The sequence below is a fragment of the Haliotis cracherodii genome, unplaced genomic scaffold (assembly GCF_022045235.1).
Source record: "Haliotis cracherodii isolate W230 unplaced genomic scaffold, xgHalCrac1.p SCAF_3, whole genome shotgun sequence".
Classification (NCBI taxonomy): Eukaryota; Metazoa; Mollusca; class Gastropoda; order Lepetellida; family Haliotidae; genus Haliotis; species Haliotis cracherodii.
In genome coordinates this window covers 14,470,650-14,498,553 of record NW_027266286.1, presented here as the reverse complement: position 1 = coordinate 14,498,553, position 27,904 = coordinate 14,470,650, and the positions used below count along the sequence as shown (strand labels likewise).

Below are 27,904 nucleotides of genomic sequence, written 5' to 3'. Positions count from 1 at the left end.
TTTCTTTTTATTACTGAGGTTATGTTTTTAACATAATTTACAAGGTCAATACATTATATCTCTTTATCAAATACTTGTGTTGTGAATGTACACCTCATTGGATATCAGAGCAACATTTCATTGTAGCTGTGTGTGTGTGTTTAGGGGAGGACAGTAAATAATGTCTTGAGGTGTATGCCTATTAACATTTGTTAAGATGTTAATTCTGAAATGAACTCATACAATAATGTTCAGAAGAACCAGTGCCAGCAGCGGTCTTAGTTACATGTAGTCTATGGGAGGTGATGGTGGGCGGCTGTTGCTGCGTGAGCTCGCAGGACTTATGAAAGGCTTGGTTACAGGGCCAAGGATGGAGAGTATCACAGGGAGGAGGAACACAGCATGCAGCATGCCGAACAGGATCACTGTGAACATGATCTTGAAGAAGGAGTTGAAGATGTAGGACTTTGAAAACACAAGCACTAGAATGCCCAGAAAGGATGACATTCCACCGTTTAATATGGGACCAGCTGCATGGACAATGGCAGATTCGGTTTTCTCTCTCCTGTTTCTTCCTTCTCCAATCATATAGGCAGAGCACACGTGCACACTGAAGTCCACCGAGAAGCCGACAGACATGATGAGATGGATCATTGTCACTGAGCTGAGACTCAGTCCCCACATATATAGGAATCCGAAGATGCCAACGAGGATAGAAACGACGTTCAGGACGACAAGGAAAACCAGAAGAGGATGAGGAAGGAAGATGCAGGTGACCACAGTCATGACGACCAGCGCCAGACCAACAGTTTGTAGTGTACTGGGTAGAATAGCAGCATACTGCTCAAAGAAGATATAGGCTGGGTGGAAGGTGTAGACAGAGAGAGGTGAGTTGTCTGCCAGAGCTCGCATTCGAACCATAACATCAGATTGAGCATTGGATTCTTTAATATTTGTTGATAAAAGGTAACATCGGGAAGCTTTGATATCAGTATCAGTTGCATCAAATACAACATCGTTATCAAATAATGTGGTTGTTGTAAAAAATGTTTTCAATCCCGATACAAAAGCTGTGGTGCTGCTGTTATCATAAGCAGTTGCTGATTTATATGAATTGAACCAGCAAATGAGCGAATTCTCATCTACTCCAGAGTCTGTTTTTGAACTATTGACCAGAGACTCGATATTATCTACAGTATTCTTGTCTGTGTAATTTGTGGTTGGGCCAAATACAAACGGGACAGGGAAAGCACTTGAGAAGTATGCATCATATATCTCACTATAGGAATGATAGTATGAATCTGTGGAGACCAGGTTCTTCAGAATCAAACCTTGTTTGAAGTTCAGTGTTCCCCATATTGACACTCCAAGGTAGGCCAAGAATAGCACAATCACAATTACCTTCCCCCACACACTCAGCAACATTCGTGGCAGGTACTTTCGTGGCAGTGTCTCAAAGAAGCGTTCATCCTGACCTCTTTTTGTTGGTGGTGAGCCTCCACAGCATAACACTCTACAGGTGGAGGCGCCATCTTTCCTGAGTTCGGCTCTGGATTTGGTTTTGAGGCAGGTCATGCAGTGTCTGTTACTGTGAACCCGACGGCCATGGATGGCAAGGCAGGGGGAGAAGAATAGGCACTGGTACAGGTAGCAGAAGATGACGGCCACTCCTGTGAATGAGAAGAAAATATATATGACATGACCATCATGTTAGAGACACAAATGGACTACATGCACTGTAGGGGAGAAGATAATCTGGGCTTTTAGTGAGACAGTTAACCGGCTGTACTGTTGAACACACTAACCTGTATAGAGACAGAAATTCCTCACACTGAGAAACACAGAGGACACGCCAGTTAAGAAGGCCAGGAGATCAGTGAGGGACGTGATGGTGATACCGATACCCGCTGAGGCAAAGGTCATTCCCATCCTACTGGCGACGGACTTGTCTCGGTGTGGGTAGGTCTCCGCCCAACTGGACATCAACAGGAACATGTCGTCCACACCGATACCTTCAACAATAAGAGGATGTGAATAATGTTTTGTTTCACAGCATGGGAGATCCAAACTGCGACTATATCACTGGTGTGGCATGGATACTTAAATAAAATATATCTGACCATTAACCAATTGTCTGTATTCTATAACTCTATTATCAAACTATTTCAACGTACCTATGATCAGAAATGGTGTTACACCGACGATATTGACAAACTTGACACCACAAAGGCTAACAAGTCCAAATGAAGACAATATGCCAAATCCAGCAGCAAGAACGCCAGCCCATGATGCCCACGTCCTCGATGACACCACATCACCTCCGGCGACGACAGTGGCATACGTGATCATCAACGTGAAGGTAATAGAGAAGAACACGATGTCTCCGTTTGTGTTTTTGTTCAACTCTGTGTCTAGTGAATGGGAGGCAGCATAGTTTATCCTTGTAAATGTTGTGTTTAAACTTGCTGCTCTCTTCAGGAACGCTTCTTCCCACGCTCTTGCTTTTGCCTTGTTAACCGTTGAGTCCATTCGTAAATTAAACGTGACACTCAGGTACTTTGCTGATACCACTGTTTCACCTGTATAATTAACCTGTCCTAGAAATGCTGATATGTCTATGTTATTCCAGTTTGGGTAGGTGATTCCACCAGACAGATAAGCATTATATACAGCATCTGTTGTGAGAAACTCTCCAGAAGCAAAACAACTCCCATTTTGTCGAGCACAGATATCATCATACTTGAACACCAACCCCTCATATGTAACATTGATATCTTTTATTGTGCTAATATGGTTCCGTATTTCTTGCATGGATGCATTGGACAGTATGTTCCCACCTGTCGTGCTGCTTATCAACAATCGGCCATACATGTCAAGAGCTGTAAGTGCATATCCGCGGTAGTTGCTTCCTGTGGCGTCTGGGAACGTGGCCTGGTACTGAACTCTGTCTTGTGATGCTCTGCTGTTAATGGGCGTGTACAGTGTCTCTGTGTCAGTCTCGTTGGACAATGTTATCATACCGCAGCTGAGACAAAGGGTTACTACAATTGAGGCAATTATCAGCACAACTGGGTAGGTGCCAATGAAAACACCGATCTTTTCAAATATTCTCTGGAAGAAGGTGGACACAGCCTCAAAACATCTATTGAAGGAGCACATCCTGGTGGCTGCGCATAGCTGACTTCTGGAAAAAAAAGGAAAATGGATAATGACTGAAACAAGCATAGAACTGACGATATCCGTTTCACGTATGTGAGTTGGCAACAGACACGGTGCAGGAGAGGTAAGTGCTGACATTAAGAACACTATGTCTGACTTCTGCTTTGATGAGATGAGGTAAAATTTGGTTTACCATCGAGTTCAAGATTATTGCACTTGTATAGCTACGTGGATGGACGTGTGTGAGGTGTGTGTGTGTGTGTGTGTGTGTGTGTGTGTGTGTGTGTGTGTGTGTGTGTGTGTGTGTGTGTGTGTGTGTGTGCTTGTGTTGTGTTTCCCCTGTAATGCCGAGTGCCAGGCAGGTAACAACAAGGACCATGACGCTGTCGATGATAAGCCAAAACATTACCAGTCAGAGCTCCCTGCAAAATTCTGTAGTATCATCCATGTAGGGAAAATTAAACATTTGACCCATTCAGCTAATTCCATAGAGGACGGTCAGGCAGATATTGTGGGTTTAATAAATAGCCTAAAGGATGACATCACACACTGATCACATGTTGCACTTGCAACACTTATTTGGCAAGCCATATTGATACATGGCATAAAAATATATAATTTTACACTACTTCATCTACAGCCACTAACAATCTGTTATCAATTCTACCAATTTAAAGAAAAATACTATACTGGAATAATAGCTGGTCAATATCTTAAATGTTCATTTGATATTATGTAATCCTATTTGACCAAATACCAAACTTAGGTGTTGCATCAGACTCATGGGTCACGGGGATAAGTAGTCCTATATACAAAAAAAGGGAATATTTCAAATCCAAACCCTTATACCCGTTTTACCATTCTTAGCATTTTTGGGAAGACTCTTCTCAAGTGGATTAAACTCAAGACTTACAAACTTTGGTAACAGTAACAATATAATAATGTCGGCTAAGTCTTGCGTCCGGAAGGGTTTCTCAACAATTGAGAACATCTTTTATATGGATTTGCTCATGCAACTTATAAACGTTGCTAAAACATGATATTTTATTCACTCATCAAAATAAAAGCCCGAGAATTCATTCCATAATCATAAAACACAATTCTTCTGTTCCAAATAGGGTTTAGATGTAAACTTGGACAAAACAGAAAATTGTAGTATTCAGAAATGGTCGTATACTCAAAGGTAATGACAAATGGAAGTTGGGAGATATACATGTAAGAACATCTATAACTACCTTGGATTGCTGTTTTTACATTCACTTGTGTATAAAGGCAATGAATCATTATTCTCTATAAAGCAGTTGCAAAGTAAACTGAAATATTTCAATATCTGAACTGTTTAAGATATTTGACACAAAAATATTCTTCAGAAATAGAAGGTCACTAGAAAGCAGTATGTACAGAATGGTTTCATGTTGAATTCTGTAAATTTGTAACTTAAATTGGAACTCATGTAACTAATGTAGCAGTACTTGGTAAGTGTGGAAGATATGTTTTTTTGGTTTAATGTTTAAGTACTGGATAAGATTGTTGATAATGTCCACAAATAGCTATCCCAAGAAATGTCTTAAATGAAATTTAATCAACTCTGGATTTCGCAGGAGGTTGAGGATGAGTGAAAGGGGTCCAAATGGACTAGACCCCTGAAGATTCCGGGGTAGAATAGGTCTTCAGCAACCCATGCTTGCCATAAAAGGTGACTATGCTTGTTGTAAAAGGCGACTAACGGGATCGGGTGGTCAGGCTCGCTGACTTGGTTGATGCATGTCATCGATCCCGATTGCGTGGATCGATGCTCATGATATCAATCACTGGATTGTCTGGTCCAGACTCGATTATTTACAGACCGCCGCCATAGAGATGAGATATTACTTTATAGAGAATAATGCTTGGTTTGCTTCATACACAAGTGAATTAATACCATTCGACCACAGTCTGTCTAAAAACAGCTATCCAAGATAGTTATAATATACAGATGTTCTTACATGTAAATCTCTCAAATTCAACATACAACCATTTCTGAGTACTATTTTTTTTGTTTTTTCCAACCCTACTTGAAACAGAAGAATTGGGGTTTTTTTCATGATTATGGTGAGAATTCTGGCGCTCTTTCTGGAGCAGTCATGATGTTTTTGGCTTCAGGGAAAAGTACCCCCCCCCCCCCCCCCCCCCCATAAATTCATGACCACATGTCACAAGTGTATGGGGATAAGTGCCCTAGCTATTCCACTGTTAAACCCGTGACGATCCGGGTAGAATAGGTCTTCAGCAACCCATGCTTGCCATCAAAGGCGACTATGCTTGTCGTAAGAGGCGACTAACGGACTAAGTGGTCAGGCTCGATGACTTGGTTGATTCATGTCATCGATCCCAATTGCGTGGAACCTGAAAAGGTGTCAGTTGTTCACCTGAGACACCTTGAACTTAGTAACCTTGATCGAATAAGTTTTGAGCAAGGGCCGTGTGAAACCTTTTTAAATGTTCCAAACAAGAGCATGCCCGATTGCACCTTAACAATTTTGTAATGTAGACATTAAAAGCCGACGCTCCTCGAATATTGCATCGAGCCGTGAAGATCCGAGGTAGAAAAGGTCTTCAGCAACCTAATCATGCCGTAAAAGGCGGCTGGCTATGCGAGATAAATATCTTATTTATTTATCTCTTTACAGTCCTCTGTAACATTATCTTCACATACATATACATCACATATTTCATGTTTGGACTACCTCACGGCCCTTCCACATTGTATTTCGACGGCGGAGTAGGTCATATAAGAAAATCACACCACACATTTCCAAAGGGCAGGTGGGTTGGATGTGCGTAAATCCACGTTCTAACTCATCTCCCTAATGGGACAAGAAACAGGCTGCAAAGAAGAATGTTTGGTATTTTTCACTACCAGCCAATGTCTGGGAAAACAATTTATCTGGATTCTGTGTCCAATACCTGGAATTCCGGGAGGGCCTCACTCTTGCCTTGTTCAATCAATGTTTAGTTTGGCTCTTCGACCAGAGCTTATGTTCGACTTACTAATGATCTGTTTTTTTTTATTTGATTGAATCCTCCCGAGATTCGAAATCACTGATCACCTGTTCTTTCCTTGAAAGGAATGTTTTATGTCATATGTCCATGGCTCGGGACTTGTTTGAAGGTTTTAGTGTCATTCCGATTCTGTCATGAACAAATACATTATTTCAGTATAAACTTAGATTTCATGGACAATTGCTTTTCTAAATCTCAGGCTTAAATTGTGTCGCTAACCTCAATCAATGTTATATTATGTAGTTATCTCTCTATAACAGACCTGACAGGTAAGTGTCGATTATTATGAAAACAACACACAAACAGAAAGTTTTTTTGCATTGTCATGAAAAAACGGTAGCAGCTCCTTCCCAAACCTTTTCCCGGATGCCTCAAAACTTTCCAACCCAGAAGCAAGTATCTTGACCTTCAACTCAAGTGATAGATAGCCTTACTATATATCAATATTCACCTAGATGCCTAATGTTACCTTCGTCAATATGTGGAGGTCGCAAAAATATATGCGATTGCAACACAAGCCTAAAGATCTTGTTGTTCATAGTGTGAACAGACAGACAGAAAGAACTTGATGAGACCAGATGGTGGCCTAGCTCCAATCATATTTGTCCCCAGCAACAGCAACACGACATCCAACAAGGAGCAGTACATCAAGATTTGGCAGAAATACGTCGATGTAGATTCCTACTGCGCTTGCCTTCACAACAAGGGCTTCCCAGAAGAGTGAATCCACCTGAAGCATATGCAGTCAAACACACACACACACACGCACACACACACGCACGCACGCACGCACGCACGCACACACACGGACAACCGGCTTCATAATTTTACTCTCATATACATCAGTCATTTCCAGTCTACCGTCACTCAGTTAAATACATCTACTGCACACCTACACATATATAATAGATACAAAACACAAATGCCTGCATCTACGTAAAGAACAATTTATACTTACATACCAATATAATAAAAAAATTGACAACAATTACATATCACATCAGCAGATCATAGAAAAACATTCTTACACGAGAATGCTCGATTCTTCGAAGATTTCTCACGAGCGTAAACAACCCTTGTTTGAAAGTTGTTTGATTAAGTTTACAACATTCAAGGCCTCAGTGGAGCTTTCAAAAGTTTATGGAAGACATGTGAAGGACATTTCCAAATTTGACATATAAGTTATTTTCAGGCTGCCAGGGTGAGACTACAATGTAACTGACAGGGTAAACTTGAAATTCCAAAAATCACTGTTATTTTTCCAATAACAAAGTTATTTTGATAACACTGGTGCAATGTACCAGGCTGCGGCAGGCAAACTCTTACCGTATTTAACCCATACAAAATTAATTTACAAACAATTATAATGACAATGTTGAGTTTAAGTAACTAAAAATCTCACTTAAAAATTGTCCATTCTAATCACTATATTTCGTAAGATTTACATTCATTCATTGTTGTAGCCAAATAATACAGAACTGAGTGTCTGATAAAGCGAAATGTGCGTTTGAAGTTTATTTTATTTAAACTTTATTTTATACTATAAAAGCAGAAATGGATTCAACATTGTATATTAACTGCAGTGAAAACTGTAGGGAGAATTGACGTTTCAAGTTTTACATTTGTAATGAAATAATTTAATTTTCCGGTAGACACCTGCACAAAAAGTATATAATAAGTAGGATATTTCAAATGTCTCGTGGAATATCATGTTTCTCTCATCCCGTGACACGAGAACAGGAGATATTTCTTTATATTTATTACAAGCGTCATCCCTCCTTTGTTCCATCCCGAAAGTCAACCATTCGCGCACCGTCACTCTTCAAGTACACACGGGTTTTGCTGTATCTGATCGCTTCACCCTTCAACAATGTCGAGGTGTGCGGGGTTCTTGTGGGCTACCCTGCTAGTAACAAATTTACTTGCTTCCAAATTAATACTAGCACTTAAGACTACCTGCTTTTCAGCGGGAACCTTTCCTGGGTTACCTGTGTCTCTCTGGGAACCTGGTCTTTCCCGACTTTTCAGCCATGGAATCGTAAAATAGGTTACGTTGGGCAACCGATTGCCACCTATTAGCCTGGCGGCGCGAGTCGTCTTGTCGGCGGCGCGAGTCGTCTTGTCAGTGGCAGTAGTCGTTGTTACGTGCTGTGCATGCTGTACACATGTCTTTTAAAGCCATAGCCAACTCAGGTTAAAGCATCAACGTTTAATAGAACTTGCATGGCTGACATACACCAAGGGAAGCAACTCTTGTCACAAGAGTGCATACCACGTAACATCTCCCTTCCTTTGAGGAAAACAAATAAAGTAATTAAACCTTTAACTACAGGTACATTAATCCAAGAAATGAGTGACATTACCGAATCGGTCCATATACTGGGATACAGTATGCAGTTCACTATAACATTCCGTTAAAGCACTTTCCCATAATTCCTGAATTAAAGTTCGCTGTCAACTTGCAATGACAACATTATTAGTTTTAACTAAACAACATCAGAAACACATTATTATTCCAGTCTTTGGAAAACTGTTAAAGAACACATCCAAGAATTACAAATCAAGCCGTTTAACTGGCTTAACTACTCTCCCAGACTTTGTCTTGAACATGTCAGATTTTGGAGATGAGGTAATCTTTGGAACATCTCTTGTTGGAATGACAGAATCAGTCTGAGTATTAGAGAGGTTAGCACTAGACTGAACACATTGCTTATCCTGGATAAGTTCATCATCTCTAGATCTTCTTGGCGACTGGCAGTTTGGGAATGATGGAATCTCAAGATTAACATCATCCTCAACTCTAGACTTTCTGGCAAGACGAAGTTGTTGTCTATTCCGTTTGAAACAGTGACCATTATCAGATCTCACAGAGTAGGTTCTTGGCTTGATCTCATCTGTCACAGTAGCTTCATTCCATTCCTTCCTGTCGGTTTGAATGGGTTGCATTCTGACAGTATCACCAACCTGTAAGGGTTTGAGAGGTCTTCCAGAGTACTTCCGGTTATGTCTCTCAACTACAAGCATCCTTTTGTCTTCAAGTTGTTGCTTGTCATCCGGACCGGAATCATGTTTAATAGTCTTTAACGTACAAGGAAACTGAGTACGCGTTCAGCGACCAAATAGTCTTTGGGCTGGACTTGTTTGTACGCCTTCAGTCGGTGTATTTCTCACATTCAACAATCCCAGGTAAGGATCCTCTTTAGCAGCTAGACATTTCTTCATCATCCTTTTAGCTACTTTAACGGCAGCTTCGGCAGCACCATTAGCTTTACTGTTACCAGGGCTGGAAGTTTCATGAGAGAAACCCCAAAAATGACTGAACTTCTTGAACTTCTCACTGGTATACTGAGGTCCTCCGTCACTGATGACGACTTTAGGTATACCATGACGAGCAAAGTGGTGCTTCAACTTGGTAACCACAACATCAGAAGTGGTTTCAGGCAGAAAGTCAATTTCAAAGAAATTGCTGTAGTAGTCGGTAGTCACAAAGTAATTCCTACCTTCAATGGTGAAAATATCAGTTCCCACCTTTTCCCAGGGATGATCAGGAATCTCATGCATAATCAGAGGTTCTGGTGATTGCTTATCACTGAAACGAGCACAAATATCACATGACTCGATATACTGTCTTATGTCACTTGACATCAAGGGCCAGAACACAAGTGTCTTTGCACGGCGTAGACAAGAGTTTATCCCCACGTCACCAACATGAAGTTTTCTCTTGATCTCATCTCTCAATGCAAGTGGGATGACAACTCTAGGTCCACGAAGAATTATCCCATCTTGTATGGTGAGTTCGTCTCTGCAACTGAAGTAAGGAGTAAGCTCAGAGGACAGATTCTCCTTATGTGTTGGCCATCCTTCCATTATAGTTGATTTCAACTTGGTGAGGGTTTCATCAGATGCAGTTGCAACTCTAATGTCATTCATGAGCTTGTCCTTGATCGGCAGATGATAAACATTATTCACATACACAGTTCCAGAGGAAGGTTTGTCAGGCAATGGCGCTCTGGAAAGTGTATCAGCAATAGGAATAGCTGTTCCAGGTAGATACTGAAGATCGAACACATATCGCTGGGTCCTCAGTAGTAATGACTGCAGTCTATTGGGAGCTCTAGACAAGGCCTTCTTGACGATAGACACTAGTGGCTTGTGATCAGTTATCACAGTTACACTTCTACCATATGTGTAATGGTGGAATTTCTCAAGACCAAAGGTCACGGCGAGCATTTCCTATTCTATCTGAGCAAATCTTTGCTCAGTGTCAGTTAGCGAGCGACTGGCATAAGCAACAGGCTTTCCCTCCTGCATCAGTACTGAGGCAATGCCATGTTCACACGCATCATTCTCAACTGTCAGCTCTTTCTCTGGATCATAATATGACAATACACGTGCCTTGGTAACCATGTCCTTCACCTTTTGGAAGGATTCCTGTTGAGAACTGGACCACGTCCAGGCAACATCCTTTCTTACAAGGTTACACAGAGGAGCTAGCACATCAGTTAAGTTTGGCAAGAACTTGGACAAGTAGTTCACAAGACCAAGGTAACGTCGAAGTTCTTCAAGATTTGTTGGTGGAACCATGTTTTGAATTGCCTGGACCTTCTCGGGGTCAGACTTCAAACCATCTTTGGTTATCAAATGTCCCATGAAGGTGATTTCACTCAATCGCAGTTCAAGTTTTGATGGGTTCAGCTTGATATGGCTCTCGCGACATCTTGCTTGAAATGCTTCAAGATGAGCATCATTTTCTTCTAAGTTCCGACCATAAATCAGCACATCGTCAGCAATACAGACGACACCTGGTAGACCATCAAGGGCTTGAATCAACTTCTTTTGGAAGATTTCTGACGACACAGAAAGTCCAAATGGCAACCTGAGAAATCGATAACGACCAAAACAAGTTTGAAAGGTCGTAAAAAGACTTGACTCCTCATCGAGTTGGACATGCCAGTATCCAGATGACAAGTCAGCTTTTGAAAAAAACTCTAGACTTCCCTAGCTCATGTAGGGTATCTTCAAGCACAGGCAGAGTGTAATGCTCTCTACAAAAGGCTTTGTTTAGTTCTTGCATATCCAAACAAATTCGGTGTTCACCTGATTTCTTTTGCGTAATTGCGATTTGGTTTACCCAGGGGGTTGGCTCACTGACAGGCGCAATCACACCTAACTTCTCCAGTCTGTCTAACTCAGTGTTCAACTTTGAGCGCAGTGCAACAGGAGTGAGTGAGTGAGTGAGTATGGTTTTACACCGCTTTTAGCAATATTCCAGCAATATCACCAGAAATGGGCTTCACACATTGTACCCATGTCGGGAATCGAACCCGGGTCTTCTGCGTGACGAGCGAATGCTTTAACCACTAGGCTACCCGACCGCCCCCAGTGCAACAGGAACACGACGGTTTGGCATCACAACTGGTCTCACCGCACTATCAACTGACAGATGAACAACAACACTAAAAGTACCAAGCTTACCATTCAGCACATCACTGAACTTTTCAGTAACTTCAATATTGGCAACACGCTTCATATTCTTCTCATGAATTGTGACTAAGTTCATCAGTGTAACAGTTTTGACACCTAGGAGAGGTGCAAAGTTCTCTTTCACAGCAACAAATTCAACAGAATACTTTTTCTTGTTAGCAGAATTCTGAACAAGAATGCTTAGGCAACCAAGAGGAGTGACGTCAGTCTCATTCCACATCTTCAACTTTTTAGTTGTAGGTTTCAGACTCTTCAACTTGTCCTGGACAATAGAAGACGGCATGATATTAACAGCAGCACCAGGATCAATAGTGAAGACGACATCTCTTCCCTCCACGGTCATTCTACATTTAGCAGGCTTGTCCGTGTTTGAATCTTCATACACAGAATTTATCCAATTTTCATCTGAAAGCTCAACATTGTTGACTTTGCTGTATTGCTTCTTACTGGGACACTTTGGTGCAAAATGATTCAGCTGGTGACACTTCGTGCACTTTTTTCCCCATGCAGGACAACTTTTACGAGCCATGATATGAGAATAACCACAGAATTTACAGTCTCTTTCATGCTGAGATTGGGGTCTCTGACTTCTCGATGGAGAATTCATCTTTTGACTTGAACGAAGAGGCTTCTTTTGCCTTGATCTCAAAGAGTCTATTGCAACTCTATTGATAGGTTCAGGTCTGATCAACTTTGACTGAACTGAGGCATTTTCAGTGGCTTTACAGATGTCGATACATCTTTCTAGAGTGAGGTCCCTCTCTTTGAGTAGTGCTTGCTGATCTCTTACTCCAAGGATGAGTCTATCTCTTATTATTGAAGAGATACAATTCTGACAATAGTTGCAGGTTTTCACAAGAGAACGGATTGATCCTAAGAAATTTTCAAATGTCTCTCCTTCCTTCTGTTTTTTCTGAGATTGAAGACGTATCTCTCATATGTCTCATTAACTTCACCAATAGTAAATGCTTCGAATTTGTCTAGAATGTCTTTGACCGCGGGGGGCTCGGCAGCGGTAGCTGCTAATCGCCGTTGGTCACGCTGGTTGCCATAGCAATGGTAGCTTATTTGTATTCCCAAGTAGCAGCTTAGTTGCTCTATAGTACCTGCACACCCTCGGCCGTTAAATCCCATCTCATCTTGTGTTTTTAATACAGGCATGGGCAGCCACAGCTTGGTGGCCCTTGCCTCTCCTTTGGTATATCATGCGATAAACAAAATCAGTCGATTCGTTAAGAAAGAAGAACATATCTTATATAATCTTCAATATGGATTAGCCAGACGGTTTGTTCGTGGTTGTTTAATCCATATGTCTAATGTTATTCACTTCTTAACATATTCATCTAATGTTTGAATGTCCTATGATATGTAATAACGTATCTTTATACTGCTTGTGTTATAGTTACTATTTTACGACATATTTCTGAACTCCTTTGGTTGTTCTGATCTGGTCTTAACCCCCAACTTCGGTACATCTTCCGTCTTAATCCCCACCTTCTCTGAAGTAGGCATTCCAATAGAATAATCCTTCATCATGCGTAAAACATTCTTATTCATTCCGTAGTACAGTGAATTATCTTTGAGGTTTGGTTTGTTTGTTGTTGTTTAACGCCGTACTCAGCAATATTCCAGCTATATGACGGCGGTTGTAGTTGTCGGCCTTTGTCGGACGTCCTTCAGCTGTCTTCGAATCTCGTCCCTAAGGTGCTCAATTGGATTTAAATATGGACTGAGGGCAGGTCACTACATGGTTCTGATGCCATTCTGCTGGAGGTGGTCTCTTGTTGCTTTTGCAGTGTGGGCACGAACGTTATCATGCTGATCTCGTGGTTGCTGCGACGTGCCAAATGAGGTATGGTGTGTGGTCTCAAGACTTGATCAATGTACCGAGCTGCACCATTACCTCTCCCTGGACCGATGGTCTGGAAGACCACAGGGCCGACCCTCTGTGCAAGACCAATTCCACCCCACACCATGATGCTCGGACCGCCCCACGAGTCTCTCTCAAAAACGCAAACAACCGAATAACGTTCCCCATGGTGTTGCCAGATGCTGGTGCTGTGTTGCCCACTGAAGACGGTACCGGCGATAACTAGGTAGACCCAGAATGGGTCCTCAGGGTGGCCTTTGACAGTGGACGTGTCTGATCGTCAATCGTCGACGCAATGTGTCCGCACTAATGTGTCGCTGATGTTTCCCCATGGTCTGTCGAGCAGTTTCCGCAACAGTAAGGAAGCGATGTTGAAGATGCTGTCGCACAATCTGACGACGGGTGGTGACCCTTGGTCTTCAACTACGTGGTCGGTCATCTCTAGTGTTGGTGGTCTGGTACCTTTGCTGGAGTATATGGTCCTGACGTGGACTTGAAATGCATTGGCTACTTGCCGGGCGGTTTGTCCAGCTTGCAATCGTACAAGGGTGTGGTGTCGCTGATATATTCTCAATCTTGACCTGGGGTAGCAAGTGAATAACGAAAGAATAGTATCCGATCTGGGTGGATTTTTATAGGGCAAGAAATGGGGGAAGGCATGTGCATTTTAATTTGCACGGAACGCACGTGCATCGGGTTACCATTCCGTGATGCGTTTGGGTAATCGGTTTTATTGTCATCTGTTTAGTCTTTTTACCATCAAATTTCATTTTTCCGGAAAAGGTAATGTTACATTTAAAAAAACTGTGTTAAAAATTACCCATTACCATTACCGTTTCTTTTGCGGTTCAGTATATTTTATATGTAGGATAGGTTTACAATACTCTAATACTGTCATCCAAACCCTCTTTGCTTCACTTTTTTAATATTTAAATCTGTAAATCTGTATATCCATGACATTCTAAGTATATATATATCTGTAAATCTGTATATCCATGACATTCTAAGTATATATATATCTGTAAATCTGTATATCCATGACATTCTAAGTATATATATATCTGTAAATCTGTATATCCATGACATTCTAAGTATATATATATATCTGTAAATCTGTATATCCATGACATTCTAAGTATATATATATCTGTAAATCTGTATATCCATGACATTCTAAGTATATATATATCTGTAAATCTGTATATCCATGACATTCTAAGTATATATAATACTTAGAATGTCATGGATATACAGATTTACAGATTTAAATATTAAAAAAGTGAAGCAAAGAGGGTTTGGATGATCCTGGCACAGTCAAGTTGCTTTGACTCATCATCAGCTCAGGGCCCTGCCCCCCTCTACACGCAGCCCAGACACCGAATGGGACTTCTCCCAGGAAGCGCTGCCTAATGGAAACCACCCCGAACCTTTCGGAGGGTGTGAAGACTCCCCAACATTGCAGGAGTCTGCATTACCCAGATTGCCAGAAGGGCTGTATTTCTGGTAGCAAACCCGGGTACTCTCCGGATGTCAGTCAACAGATTGGGAGGTAAAAAAGGAACCTAAGGCACCGAGAACAATTGGGAGTCGGTACTTAGAATTCGATGTCTGTATGTTTGCCATGTTTTCCCTCAATTCATAAATAATCAACTGACTGGACAGTTTTGTTATGTACACATATTAATATTACTTATCTGTATTATTATTATTATTATTATTATTATTATTATTATTATTATTATTATTATATATGTATTATTTTAAATGATTCATGTACATGTACGTTTGTATCAATAAGAAAATGTTTATTTATTGTAGGAACCATTGTATTGCAAAACCATCCTCCACCCACCCCAAGAATATTAAATGGATGGTCCCTAAGTGACGTTCTAAGTTCTAACTTGAGGCACAAGTGAATTAGAAACATGTACTTCTTCGTAAGAATATCACAATCGTTGTGAAAATGACCATCACCCAATTATCTTTGTGTAATGCGTCGTGGGCTCCTCCAGTCGATGTGTCATTAATGTGTCACAGCCACTGATGTACGACTACCATTGTCTGAAGTACATTTGACTCCAAAGGCTAATTACACCTGTAGCCATGATATGTATATGTCTCCATAACTTAATTGTCTGTATTTTTAAGACACTAATCCCCGTTGTTAATCCTCACCAACATTTCATTGTATTTTGACTGTCAGTCAGCCTGGACTACCATATCCCTTCCCTTTAACTACTGCTTTTTATAGTATGGCATTTATTGCCTTCATTGATCATCCCCTGAACTGTGTCGGTTCATCACGCCCATATGTCCAATGTCCAGAGCAACGTCACTGTCACAACGTCACGTCATACCCTCCTCTCACTATATACAACACTAATTAGATCAAAACTAGACTACGGCTGTGCCATATACAATACCCTAAACAACTCTCTATCTAAAAAACTTGACTCAATACAATATCAGGCTCTCAAACTAATTACACGCACCCAACATGGCACCTCCTACACCTCACTTCAGGCCCTTACAGGAGAAATGCCACTTAATCTACGCAGGGAACATCTAAGCCTTAATTTCTGGGCCGCGTCCCAAACAAACTCTCTCATCCAAAACCTAATTAACCAAAACATTAGCCCAAGAAACCAAGCTCTAGCTCGCAAACACCCCTTACTCACCCCAATATCCCAAAGAATAACTAACTACCTCAATGAACACCAAACTCAAAATCTTAAACAAAACTGCAAAAAATCAAATATCTTCACCCCTAAACTCAAAATACCCCTAATAGACACAACGCTAGCTAACCAAGTAAATAAACAAACCGAGCCAAACTTAGCTAAAACCACCACACTTGCATACATACACGAAGATTGGCCAAATTGGTGTCACATATACACTGACGGATATTCAGATCCGATCTCCAACCATACAGGCTTCGGAGTCCATACCACACAACCAGTTATATCCACACAATCTTACCGACTCCCTAACAACCAATCTATATTCACTGCCGAACTTATGGGCATGGCCTCAGCCCTGCATAACCAACAATCTAAAAACAAAACAAAAATCCTAATTCTCACTGACTCCCTTAGTGGACTACAAGCCCTCCAAAACAAAAATACCAAAAAACGATCTAAATTAATAAACCAAATACTTAAAAGCTCCAACGGCCTAACAAAAGCAGGCCCCCCGCCCACGTAGGAATTTACGGCAACGAAAGCGCCGATAAAGCAGCTAAATTATCTCTCAAAATACCAGAAATAAGCCTAAACCTACCCATCTCAAAATCAGAAATTAAAAGTGTAAACAAACAAAAAATAACCAAAAAATGGCATAATCAATATCAAAACTCAAATAGCCAAATCAAAAAAGTGCTCTGAAAACCACTAGCCAAACCTAAAATCCTACACCCCTCTAAACAAATTGACAGATTAATTACAAAACTCCAAACAGGACACACGAACCTAAATAACCACCTAAAACAACTTAAAAGACACACCACAGGCAACTGCCCCCACTGCAAACAACCCGAAACCACAGAACACGCACTCATCCACTGCACCCACTATCAAACACACAGAACCACACTACAAACCACCCTCAATCTAAATAAGGTTCCTACTCTAGATGAAATACTAAACCCTCAAAATAAACTAGAAAACTTCAAGGCCCTAGGCGTATTCCTAATCAAAACAGACCCAATTAAGCGCATCTAAAAACTAATTAATCTACCAATCCAAAATCCAATAAACATACAAACACCCACCTCACCCGGCTCCCTTAGTTCCCTCCTCCACCCACTTTGGCATTTATTCCAAATTTAAAAATTTCAAAAAATCAATATAAGCAACCCCTAAAAGCCCCCTCTTGGGTTGCACACACCACTTTCACCCTTCTCGGAATACACTAAATGGTCCGGCCAGGCCCGTGTGCGAAATACGCTGCAGTCGGAAAGCGCACGTTAAATCGCTGCAGTCGGAAAGCGCACGTTAAATCTTCTATATCAGTCAGTCAGTCAGACGTCACTGTCTCTTTGTCTGTCAATTGTTGTTCATTACTGTATATGTGTTACCATTACATGGTGTTAGTCAAGCTTGGTATTCCGAGTGCTGGTGTAGGGATGACCTCGAGCAGGATGCGCCACTCGTAGGAAACTTCCTGAGGTGAGCTGGAGCTCCTCTCATCTCCTCTATGCCTGAGCTGGAAGGTCCGCTCATCGCTGTGCTTGTGTTGTCAGAGCAGGTATTCCGCTCATTGTGCAATTGTTGTTTATTTTTGACATGTTGTGCATAAAGTGTTCCGGGACAGTGATGTCGATTTTGTCCTTTTTTCCCCCAAAGTGCTAATTCCCCGTCAACATGCGCGTTGACAAATGTGAGAAACGAATACTTCTCTCCTATATTTCGACATCCATGATCACAGTCGCCTTCTACGTCTATCATTATCTGTTTAACATGCCAGATGCATATACAGTTTATATTTCCGCGCAGTACCGTAGCGTACATGTAGCTTAGCCACAGAACGGTTACTTGAGTTTACACAACTGTTTCAAGCAAGATGTATTTTATACGTAGGTCGGTTATTCCATACTTTCCGGCAGTCCACCGATCAGAGGTTATATGAGAAGCTTTACCTTCCATGCGCACTTACGGAATAGGCTATAGCGACGCATTCCATATTTCTGAAGTTTTATCCTCATGAAGTAAGTACTTGTATATACTGTAACTAGACCCGCCCCTGATACAGTTGTATACGGTACAACACAGCCTGTACAACAATTTCATTACCGTAGTCATTTAAATACAGTTATGGTCATCCTTTTTACTACATAACAACGTGTATTCAAATGCGCACCGTTTAAGTATACAATTTACCGTCACCACTCCATTAACTCTTATCGTCTAGCTCCGTATATAGCTAGGAAATGCGCGTCGTCAGTAGCAACTTAGCCGTCGTGGTACATTACCATAGTCACCAAAATAATCACTAATAAAACTAATAATTACACCAACTAAAACCGAGCTATATTTTCTACCGTGTACATTCGTAGCTTTATTTGGATGAAATATTTACCTTCCTTATTTGCTGAAATTATTATGATGTGAAAGTTATTACTAAAACTACAAATATGAATGTTCACCGTTTTTTCAGAAGTACGTGTCACGTTCCTCATCTGAACCGTTTGCGCAGTTTACCGTATATGCTCCACGTATTTATTTTCATTTAATGTAAAAAGCCATAAATGGTTTACCGTTGTTACCCAAATAGGCGCGACATACCACACATAGAATTATCATGTAGGTTTTACCGTACATGCTCTATTAAAATGTTACGATTATTCAATTTAGCTCTGAAGAAATGTTATTTGGCATTACCGTCATCACTAATAAATATCCGTTGTATATAATCACCGTACATACTCCAATATTAAACACATTGCCTTTATTCCCAGATTTAGATTGACACTGGGTTAGCATATTATTATCATTATTGTCATTGTATGTCATTGTTATATATCAATTCATGTAATTTGAATGATATAAACACACTTTCTTGTTTCAAGTCTAGCTCCCCATAGCTAATTCCCCACATCGAGGCCTGACAGTTATTTGGCCCGTATCTTAAGCTGTTTTAGTTCCATCTTGTTGAAGGTGGTTCGTCAGACGAATTAATAGTTGTAAGTATTGTTGGAAAATGGTCACTTCCACAAAGGTCATCATGGATCGACCATTCGAAATCGTTTAAAATACTTGAATCTGTCAGTGAAAGATCTGGGGCAGAGTATGTGCCAGTGGCAGGATGCAGATATGTGTAATTACCATCATCGAAGATGCATAAATCATTGTTTGAGATACTCTCTTCAAGGACTTTTCCCTTATTATTTGTATCAGTACTTCCCCATAGGGGATTATGACCGTTTTCATCGCCCATGATGATACAAGGCTTCGGTAGCTGATTGACGGATAGTTGAGAAAGTGCGAGATACAGTGAACACAGTGTAAACGCTATGTTCAAAGTAACACGGACAGCAACAGTTTGTAGGGTAGTGTTGAGTGGTAAAGGGCTATTGATAATGCCCTGCTTCACCAGGATAGAAGAACCTCCTGTAGCTTTATCACCAGGAGGGGAAAACGAGTGGTAAGAACTGTACTGCCGGATATCAAATAGATCTGTGTTTTTTAGATATTTTTCTTGGAGACAAGAAGCTGACAGTTTAAAACCTTGGAATAAAAGTTGTATTTCATTAAAATTCTTCCCAAGACCTCTGCAAATCCAATGTATTATGCGGGATCGGGTGGTCAGGCCCGCTGACTTGGTTGATGCATGTCATCAATCCAAATTGCGTGGATTGATGCTCATGATATCAATCAGTGGGTTGTCTTGTACAGTATCGATTATTTACAGACCACCGTCATATAGCTGAAAAAAATTGCTGAGTGCGGCGTTAAACAACAAAACAACCAACCAACCAATATATTATGTTTCTCATGTGTTCAAACAATTGCCGTCAATGAAAACCAGTCACACTAACGTTCATGCATACGACATGCTACTCGTGCGACGATCGTACGTTTTGCATGTGTTTTGGATTGTGGTTGTAACGTCTGATAATGCTCAATCAACATTGCGGGTTTCATTCCCGAACACGCTTGTCTCCATCATTCCAGTGCCTCAAACGACTGACCCCCTCCCATCCACGAACCACCGTCCGCCCACTGACATCCCCGTGGCCCACTTAAAAATAGTATTAAGTTTATTTCTAAAAGGTGTTACAATTGGTAAATGTTATATGTTAGTTACTTGTATAAAAATACATAAAAAATATTCTGTATTGTTTGCTTTTATCAATCACCGAATATATATTAATTTTTTCGCCACGAGGTGTAACACGGTTGACTGAAATGCATTGATATCTCTGTTTCAATTGTTTGGCACCTAGATAAAAAGTACTAAATTACTCCAGGTCAATTTATACAAAATAAATTTTATTACGTTCAAGTGTCATTTGAGACGTGTCAGTACTCTGGTACAGTCTCGATTACATCAAAACGATCGTTTACATCAAAACGAGATTCAACACATTATTTAGATTGTATGCGGAATCAATAACAGCTAGCGCTGCGAACATTAATTTCGAGTTTCGGTCAACTTTGCAACCCGTCAGCTCATATTCTTGGCACAGATTGAAGTGATTTCCTTGCTGATGTAAGTAAAGTTGATTATATTACATCCATATGTATCACAGAGGAGCTGGTTACGAATATTAATATTACGAATTTGTTTTACACGGGAGAGAGGTTAGCCCCTTATGGTTTATTCTCCATTCTGTGTTTGATTGTACGAAAAACAACACCCACTCGTTATTATGTCTCATATGAGATGTTAACATTATGTACAGCCTCTTTAAGGATGATAAAATGTACAACCTTTAAAACTATTTACCCGTATTTAAATAATGAGGATTCCCTCAATAGAATCCGACCCTTGCAATGTCGGACAAGTCCATTTCATGCACAGGAGGGTATTTCCCGCATATTCTCACAATCCTCACTTTGATAACATGTATCTTTTTTCCCATAACGGATTGTCACATCACTCGCACTTTGGGATGCGATCGTAAAACACAACACTAGTCCCTGAGAAAATGACATCACAAGTCAGTATCAGGTGTGTTCGCCATGTGCATTGATTACTGCCGTGCAACGTCGATACATGGAATGGATGAGGCGGTTGATGAAGGCCATGTAAATAATCGAGTCTGGGCCAGACAATCCAGTGATTAATATCATGAGCATCGATCCACGCAATTGGGATCGATGACATGCATCAACCAAGTCAGCGAGCCTGACCACCCGATCCCGTTAGTCGCCTTAAATGGATGCTCATTCCAACTAAACTAGTGTCCAAAAGAAACGATACCAACTTATTTTCAAAATTGTTTTTTACTAAGTGAATTGTCTAGTATGAAAACATGCCAATTCGTATTGCACATCCCAAACACAGCATAGTCGATAAAAAATACCGGGAACACGTGATCACTTCCGGGAAAAAACGTAAATTTCGTGAAAGTGACATTTCCCTCTCTAGCATGTTCTGCACGTGCATAAAAACTGTATAAAACGCCTGATCAGACACGTTGATATCACAGCAACAAAAAGAACACAAAATATGCCACGTTTGACAGCCATCGAGAGAGAGAGAGCCTTTGGAATGGTCCAACAAGGAGCGTCACACGTCGACGTCGCCAGAAGGTTGGGCTGCGCACACATCACTATCACCAGGTTGATGCAGCGGTTACGTCAGACAGGTCAGACGTCAGACAGGTCCAGGAGTGGAAGACCACGAGTAACCACGCCCCGTGAAGATCGTTACATCCCGGTATTACACCTGAGGAACCGCGCCGTAACAGCGACGTCCACGGCGGCTACAGCACTGGGACACAGGATCAGTCGACAGACCGTCTACAGGAGACTACGGCAGTATGGTATCCGACCACGTCATCCCTACCGCGGACCGCTACTGACGCCTCGACACCGGAACAACAGACTGATCTGGGCCACGCGAGTTCGACGTTGGCAACGGCGGGACTGGGCACGTGTTATGTTCTCTGATGAGAGCAGATTCCTCATCTTCAGAAACGATGGACGGCAGCTTGTATACCGACGATTTGGTGAACGTTTGGCGCCTAACTGTATCCAACAGGTCCGGCTGTTTGGAGGTTGAGGGTTAATGGTTTGGGTTGGCATATGTGGTGACGTCAAAACGATGCTTGTCGTAATTCATTGAAACCTGAATGCACAGCGTTATCTTGATGACATCCTACGGCCTGTTGTGGTGCCCTTTATTCAGCAACAGCCTCGTGGACTCCTTTTCCAACATGACAATGCAAGGCCACACACAGCAAGATTGACACAGAACTTCCTTGCCAACGCCAACGTACAGGTTTTGCCATGGCCCGCATGTTCACCGGACATGAATCCCATCGAGCACTTATGGGACGACCTCGATCGGCAAATCCGACGTCGCCGACTTGGAACGATGTCTCCTCGAGGAATGGCAACGCATCACTCCCAACGTCATCAGACGTTTGACGTCATCAGTCCGTAGGCGTGTTCTGGCATGTATTGATGCTCACGGTGGACATACCCGCTACTGACTTGACTTTGAGACGTGTGGTGTGACATTTCCCGTTGTTTCTGTGATCAGTGCTCTAACGAAATGTTCATTTTTCAACCCCACCCATCTTTAAAGGCTTGTCATATTGGTTGTACAGATTTTATTGAAATGAAATTTTTGTACAGATGTTGTGAAAGGATTTCTCAAAAGCATAACACCAATCCTAAACTTCTGCATTGTTTAGTTTTTCTTTTATGTCGTTGCAAACAGGTGGTATCGTTTCTTTTGGACACTAGTTTATACCGTTTTGTTAGATGATATTTTGCTCTCTCTTTTTTATACATGTATTGCTGCTAAGACGTTATCGAATATCTTACTTCTGAATAGGCTGGACTGGCCGTTAGTTTCCTTAGCTTCTCTTCATGGAGAGGTCTAACTAATTTAACATCAACACACTTTCCTGAGATTCCCAATTGTTTTGCGAGTTACGAAGTTATTCATTAAGCAATAAAGATTCTTCTCAAAATGTCTCGTAGCCTTCTTTCCTATTCGGGGCACGGGTGGCCCTTTGTCTAAGGCGCCGCGATTTGCTGTGCAGAGTTGCGTCCCTTGGGCACGCCGGAAACCTATGATTGTGGGTTCGAATCCCGGTTCGCCCCGATACTGTTTCTAGGTTTGTCAGCACCATACCCATGCTCGTGGGTTTCATCGAAATGGTAAACGTCTGAGACCTGCATCCACTTCAGTATATTGTTACAAGCGGTGTTAAACCCAACTCATTCACTCTTTCTTATTCAATCTGATGTCAAGTTCCATCCAAGGGCTCTAATTACACTGAAGTAATCCATGCCATTTCTTTAGTGTCATTCTTAATAATAGATATAACATGTCGGGGGTCGTGAAATAAATATAGTTTACAGAAACCTAAACCAACTATCCATGTATTCATAAAGTTTCCTTTATGTTTCTCTCTTCCAATTGCATAGGGAATGGGCTGCAGCTACGGAATCCTCAGGAAATTACAGGATAATCAGTTGTATCACCATATCTCACAACTACATATCCATACCACCTACGCCACGTGTTCTGGTGTTACATGTACAGCGTTCATCTACATTATGATTCTCAGTGTTTTCACATTTGTTAAAATTGCCTCCATATAGTAAAGTTAATGTTTGGTACTGGTCTTTGATTTTGGTAATTCTTAAACAAAGGCATCTCTTTCCGCTCTGTGGGCATATCAACACTGACAACAGTCTGGCCAGCACCTCTACATCTCTTTATGTGATTCTAGAAGATCTTCTTTGCAATATCCATGAAACATGAGATGTTCTAACTGGGTGGTTTTTTTTATAATCTACTGTCAAACAATCATCTATCTTATACTTGACATTAATTATGGTTGTTCTTTCTTATGATATAGGTTCAAATCTAAAGATCAACAAGAAACAGCCTTATCACTATCCCCCCGGCATGGGGCACATTAGAATTTTGTTTGTTCATATAGTAGTGAATATAAACTATAAACAAGAGTCTTGTAAAGCCTTAAGACTGTTTGTTTGCTGTTTAGCGCATCACTCAGGAATATTCCAGCTATGTGACGGCGGTCTGTAAATAATTCTACGCAATTGGAACACGATGACATGCATCAACCAAGTCAACGAGCCTAACAACCCGATCCCATTAGACTCCTCTTACGGCCAGCATGGGTTGCTGAAGACCTATTTTCTACCCGGATATTCACGACTCTATAATGCCTTAAGACAAGGATCGTTTATGTCATCTGAAAAAAAATGATTATACACTCAAAAGGCCCCTTCTCTGGAAAAAAAAATAATGTATTGCACCAACTCTCGAACTAGTCTTGAGTATCTGTTAGATAACTTCTGTACTTGTTCCCATTGCAGACACTATGCACTGTGTAAAATGAAATGGATCAAGGGCAAAACTGTGTATGCCCAAAATATAACATCATATAGCAAGGGAAGAAACTCAGTCTTGACAACTGTAGTATGCAAGTATGTATAAGTATGCAAACTTGCATTCATTAACTTCAGTAATTTTTGAGAAAACTGTCCCCATTGAACACACTATGCGCTATGTAAAATAACATAGATCAAGGGCCATAACTCTGTAAAAGAATAATTTACAGCACTAATTCTCAGTCTTGACAAGTATCTCTAATGTTCACTAATGTTAGAACTCATTTAACATCATGACCAGTAAAATCAGTGTCTAGTTTTTGAGAAAATTTGTCCCCTTTGAGAAGCAGACGGACGGACGGAAGGACTTCATGGCAATGGATAAAAAAAAGTACTTCCCGAAAAAGCAAGAGCATAAACTACAGCACCACCAACTATCATTACAATATAAATTATACAATATACAATTCAAATAGGTTATATTCAAGTACAAGACATTCTTCAGTTGCAATAAAACTGTTTCAACTGAAGAATGTTGTAAATATGTATACATGTCTTGTACTTGAATATGACCTATTTGAATTGTATATCCTTCGAATAAATGTATTGAACATGACTTGTTTTGAATGTTATCCTTTGTGACTGAGCTTAGCTTAGTGAGTGATTTGTTGCATAAAGCAGCATGAGCAATTAGGCTTCTTTTCAGGGTGAAGTAATGCCATCTTTGATTCACCAGTATCAGTTCAAAAAGGTTTTACATAACCACAAGGATTGTTTGATTGATGTCAAATCATGTAAACACAAGATTTATTCATTAAAACACACAAATAAAACATTAAGACAATCAGTATCTCACAATAATGTACAAGGAGCGATTATTCAGTGTCTGTATCATCATCATCATCAACATCTGACTTTTCACGCTCTAGATCTTCAGCCTCAGAAAGTTCTACATGAGATAAAATTTCTTTCTCAATAGGTTTCATCCACTGGATGATTTTAGTGGAAAGTTCTTTGGGATCTGTATCAGGGTCCAATGCCCTCACTTTCTCCAGAATAGTCTTGAAAAGGGGTCCATACCCAAAGTAGCCGACATATCTGATAGCTTGTAGCCCGGGAAAATATATTCTTCATGGCCTTAATGACAGCGTCTGGCATTTTATTTTTAAGGGGCTCGACCCACAGAAACCGTGTAAATACATTTATAGCTATGAATAAGTATTTCACACCGTCATTGTCCGAAGCTGTATTAGTAACATCAGCCAGGTCAATATCCCATCGAGCATTGAGGCCTGAAGCCACCACTCTGTTCCGCTTGAAAATGTATCTTAAAGATCGCTGAAGCAAATAGGCATCTTGGGATGCCAACCACTTCTTTATGTGATGTAAACTCATATCAAATTTCCCCTCCTTTTTGACAATGTGATACAACTTAGCAGGGCCAGAAAAGGAAGCTGGATGTTTTGGATTAAAATAAATACCAGATGAATAAACTTTCCAACCATCAGTCGGCATGGTTACACGTGAAATGAAGCCTTAACGATGTAAATAGAGCTTATATATTTATCCACTACATAGCCAATCATAACTATAGAGAACGAGCTTGGTTACATTCAATGACAAAACACGCTTGTATATGTGTATGTTATCTCGTGGATACAGAGGACTGCCTTCCTCAAAGGTTTGTTCACAAAACTGTTTCCCTTCAGTGGACAAGGCTGCTATGTGACCAAGTTCATCACAGCATTTTGTTTACACAGCTGACAGACGATTGGCTGTATGACCCGATTTCACGCTCTCGATCGGTTTGAATGTACTGTACGAGCTATTTTTAGAGTGAACAATCAGATTGACGTACCTTAATGTACCTGGCGTCGATTTGTCCTTGTTGCTTCATCACATATCAGTTGGTTAAAGTCGAGTTTGTGTACTGACCTTTGGAAACCGTTTTACCAAATCATGCATAACCAACCCATTGACATTCGTTGAATGATCAACTGCGTTTACTAACATCTTACCATCTGCATTAGTATCCATTAACACATCATGAGGATGAGGATTTTTCTCTAAAATTACTGTTTGAACCTTCTTAAAACAACACATTGATATATGACGGCGGTCTGTAAATTATCGAGTATTGGCCAGACAATCCAGTGATTGACATATGGAGAATATAATGATATAAGTGTCGTTCAATTCAGAGGAGGTTATTCTGATCAAAAGGCACATTACAAACGTCTAACAATACCTGTACATCTTGTTACCTTAATGCTGTAGAAAATGACTATAAGTTTATGTATATGTGGTAACATTCAGTTAAGAAACAAATATAGTGCAAAGAAGTTTACACGGTATCCAAATATCAGTTTGTTCTGCATTGTCTTGTCAACATCAAATGTTACATTATTACAAAATATTGCATTGTACGTAATCATGGATTGTTAGTTCAAAGAAACACGCATGCCTTGTTAATATGTTGAACTATGCACCCGTGGCCCTTGAGAGTGTCATGAATAAACAATGCGAGTGTGGGGAATGCGAGAGCGAGTAGTGAGGCTGGTTCAGTCACTGGGTCTAAAGCAGGATAGTAGAGACTGGTCCCGGGGTCTAAACAGGAGCACTCGCAATCAGACTAACGTGTAACATCCCTTTCCCAAGGAACCTACACCACTCAATTCACATATACAACTAAACAGAACATTACTTACCAGTGAACACGTTTCTCTGGCGACACGGAACGTGATCACTCGCTTAGCGACGCCATGTTGAATGAAGTCTCGCTTTCGCGATAACTTATATATACTTTCAAAAAAAGTAGATATAAAAAATGACAGATGATTAAAGAAATACAAAGATGCGTGCTTATAGATGGATAAGAAAAAAAACAAGGTCTAGGTGTAACATAACAATCAAAAGAACAGGTTCGCGGTGTATTCTCACAACCAAGAAAGACGAGAGGGATGTGTTTGAAATTATTTTATCTATAACGAGTCATACCCCTACGGTTGGTCAAACACTCGCTATGCGGCTTGGCATGGCCTCAATCAAGTCCACAATGATCATTTTGAGGGAGCCTTACAGTGCCTGGACAAGTTCGGTTAAAATAGCGGGTGGCCTTTGACATTTTAATCTGCCAAAAAACCCGTACACAAGATGCTTGGCTACTGTGCTCGTATTAGAGGGGTATAAAACAGGAATGTCGGCAATATTCTTTCCTCTTCCAAATTGATGTAACTGAGTATGATCGACAAATGTAATCTGAGATATTAAATATACGCCATGGTGATGGTCATCTATCTATCTATCTATCTATCTATCTATCTAT

General features: G+C 40.7%; 1 protein-coding gene across 1 annotated transcript; it reads right to left on the bottom strand.

Moving 5' to 3' along the window:
* Nucleotides 1-195: 195 nt before the first annotated feature.
* Nucleotides 196-27,331, bottom strand: LOC139474965 (patched domain-containing protein 3-like). The gene is made up of 4 exons (XM_071258168.1): nucleotides 27,288-27,331; nucleotides 2,154-3,163; nucleotides 1,785-1,991; nucleotides 196-1,649 (listed from the first exon to the last, which is right to left on the bottom strand). Exons 2-4 carry the CDS (start codon nucleotides 3,136-3,138, stop codon nucleotides 262-264), a joined length of 2,580 nt encoding a protein of 859 aa, XP_071114269.1. The 5' UTR covers nucleotides 3,139-3,163; nucleotides 27,288-27,331; the 3' UTR covers nucleotides 196-261.
* Between the last annotated feature and the right edge of the window lie 573 nt (nucleotides 27,332-27,904).

What these genes read in the sequence shown, in the direction of transcription:
- LOC139474965 (XM_071258168.1), bottom strand. Translation starts at nt 3,138, where the DNA reads ATGTGCTCCTTCAATAGATGTTTTGAGGCTGTGTCCACCTTCTTCCAG. An exon ending in AACACCATTTCTGATCATAG is followed by an intron (nt 1,992 to 2,153) that starts GTACGTTGAAAT and finishes TTATTGTTGAAG; the next exon opens with GTATCGGTGTGGACGACATG. An exon ending in GAATTTCTGTCTCTATACAG is followed by an intron (nt 1,650 to 1,784) that starts GTTAGTGTGTTC and finishes TCTCATTCACAG; the next exon opens with GAGTGGCCGTCATCTTCTGC.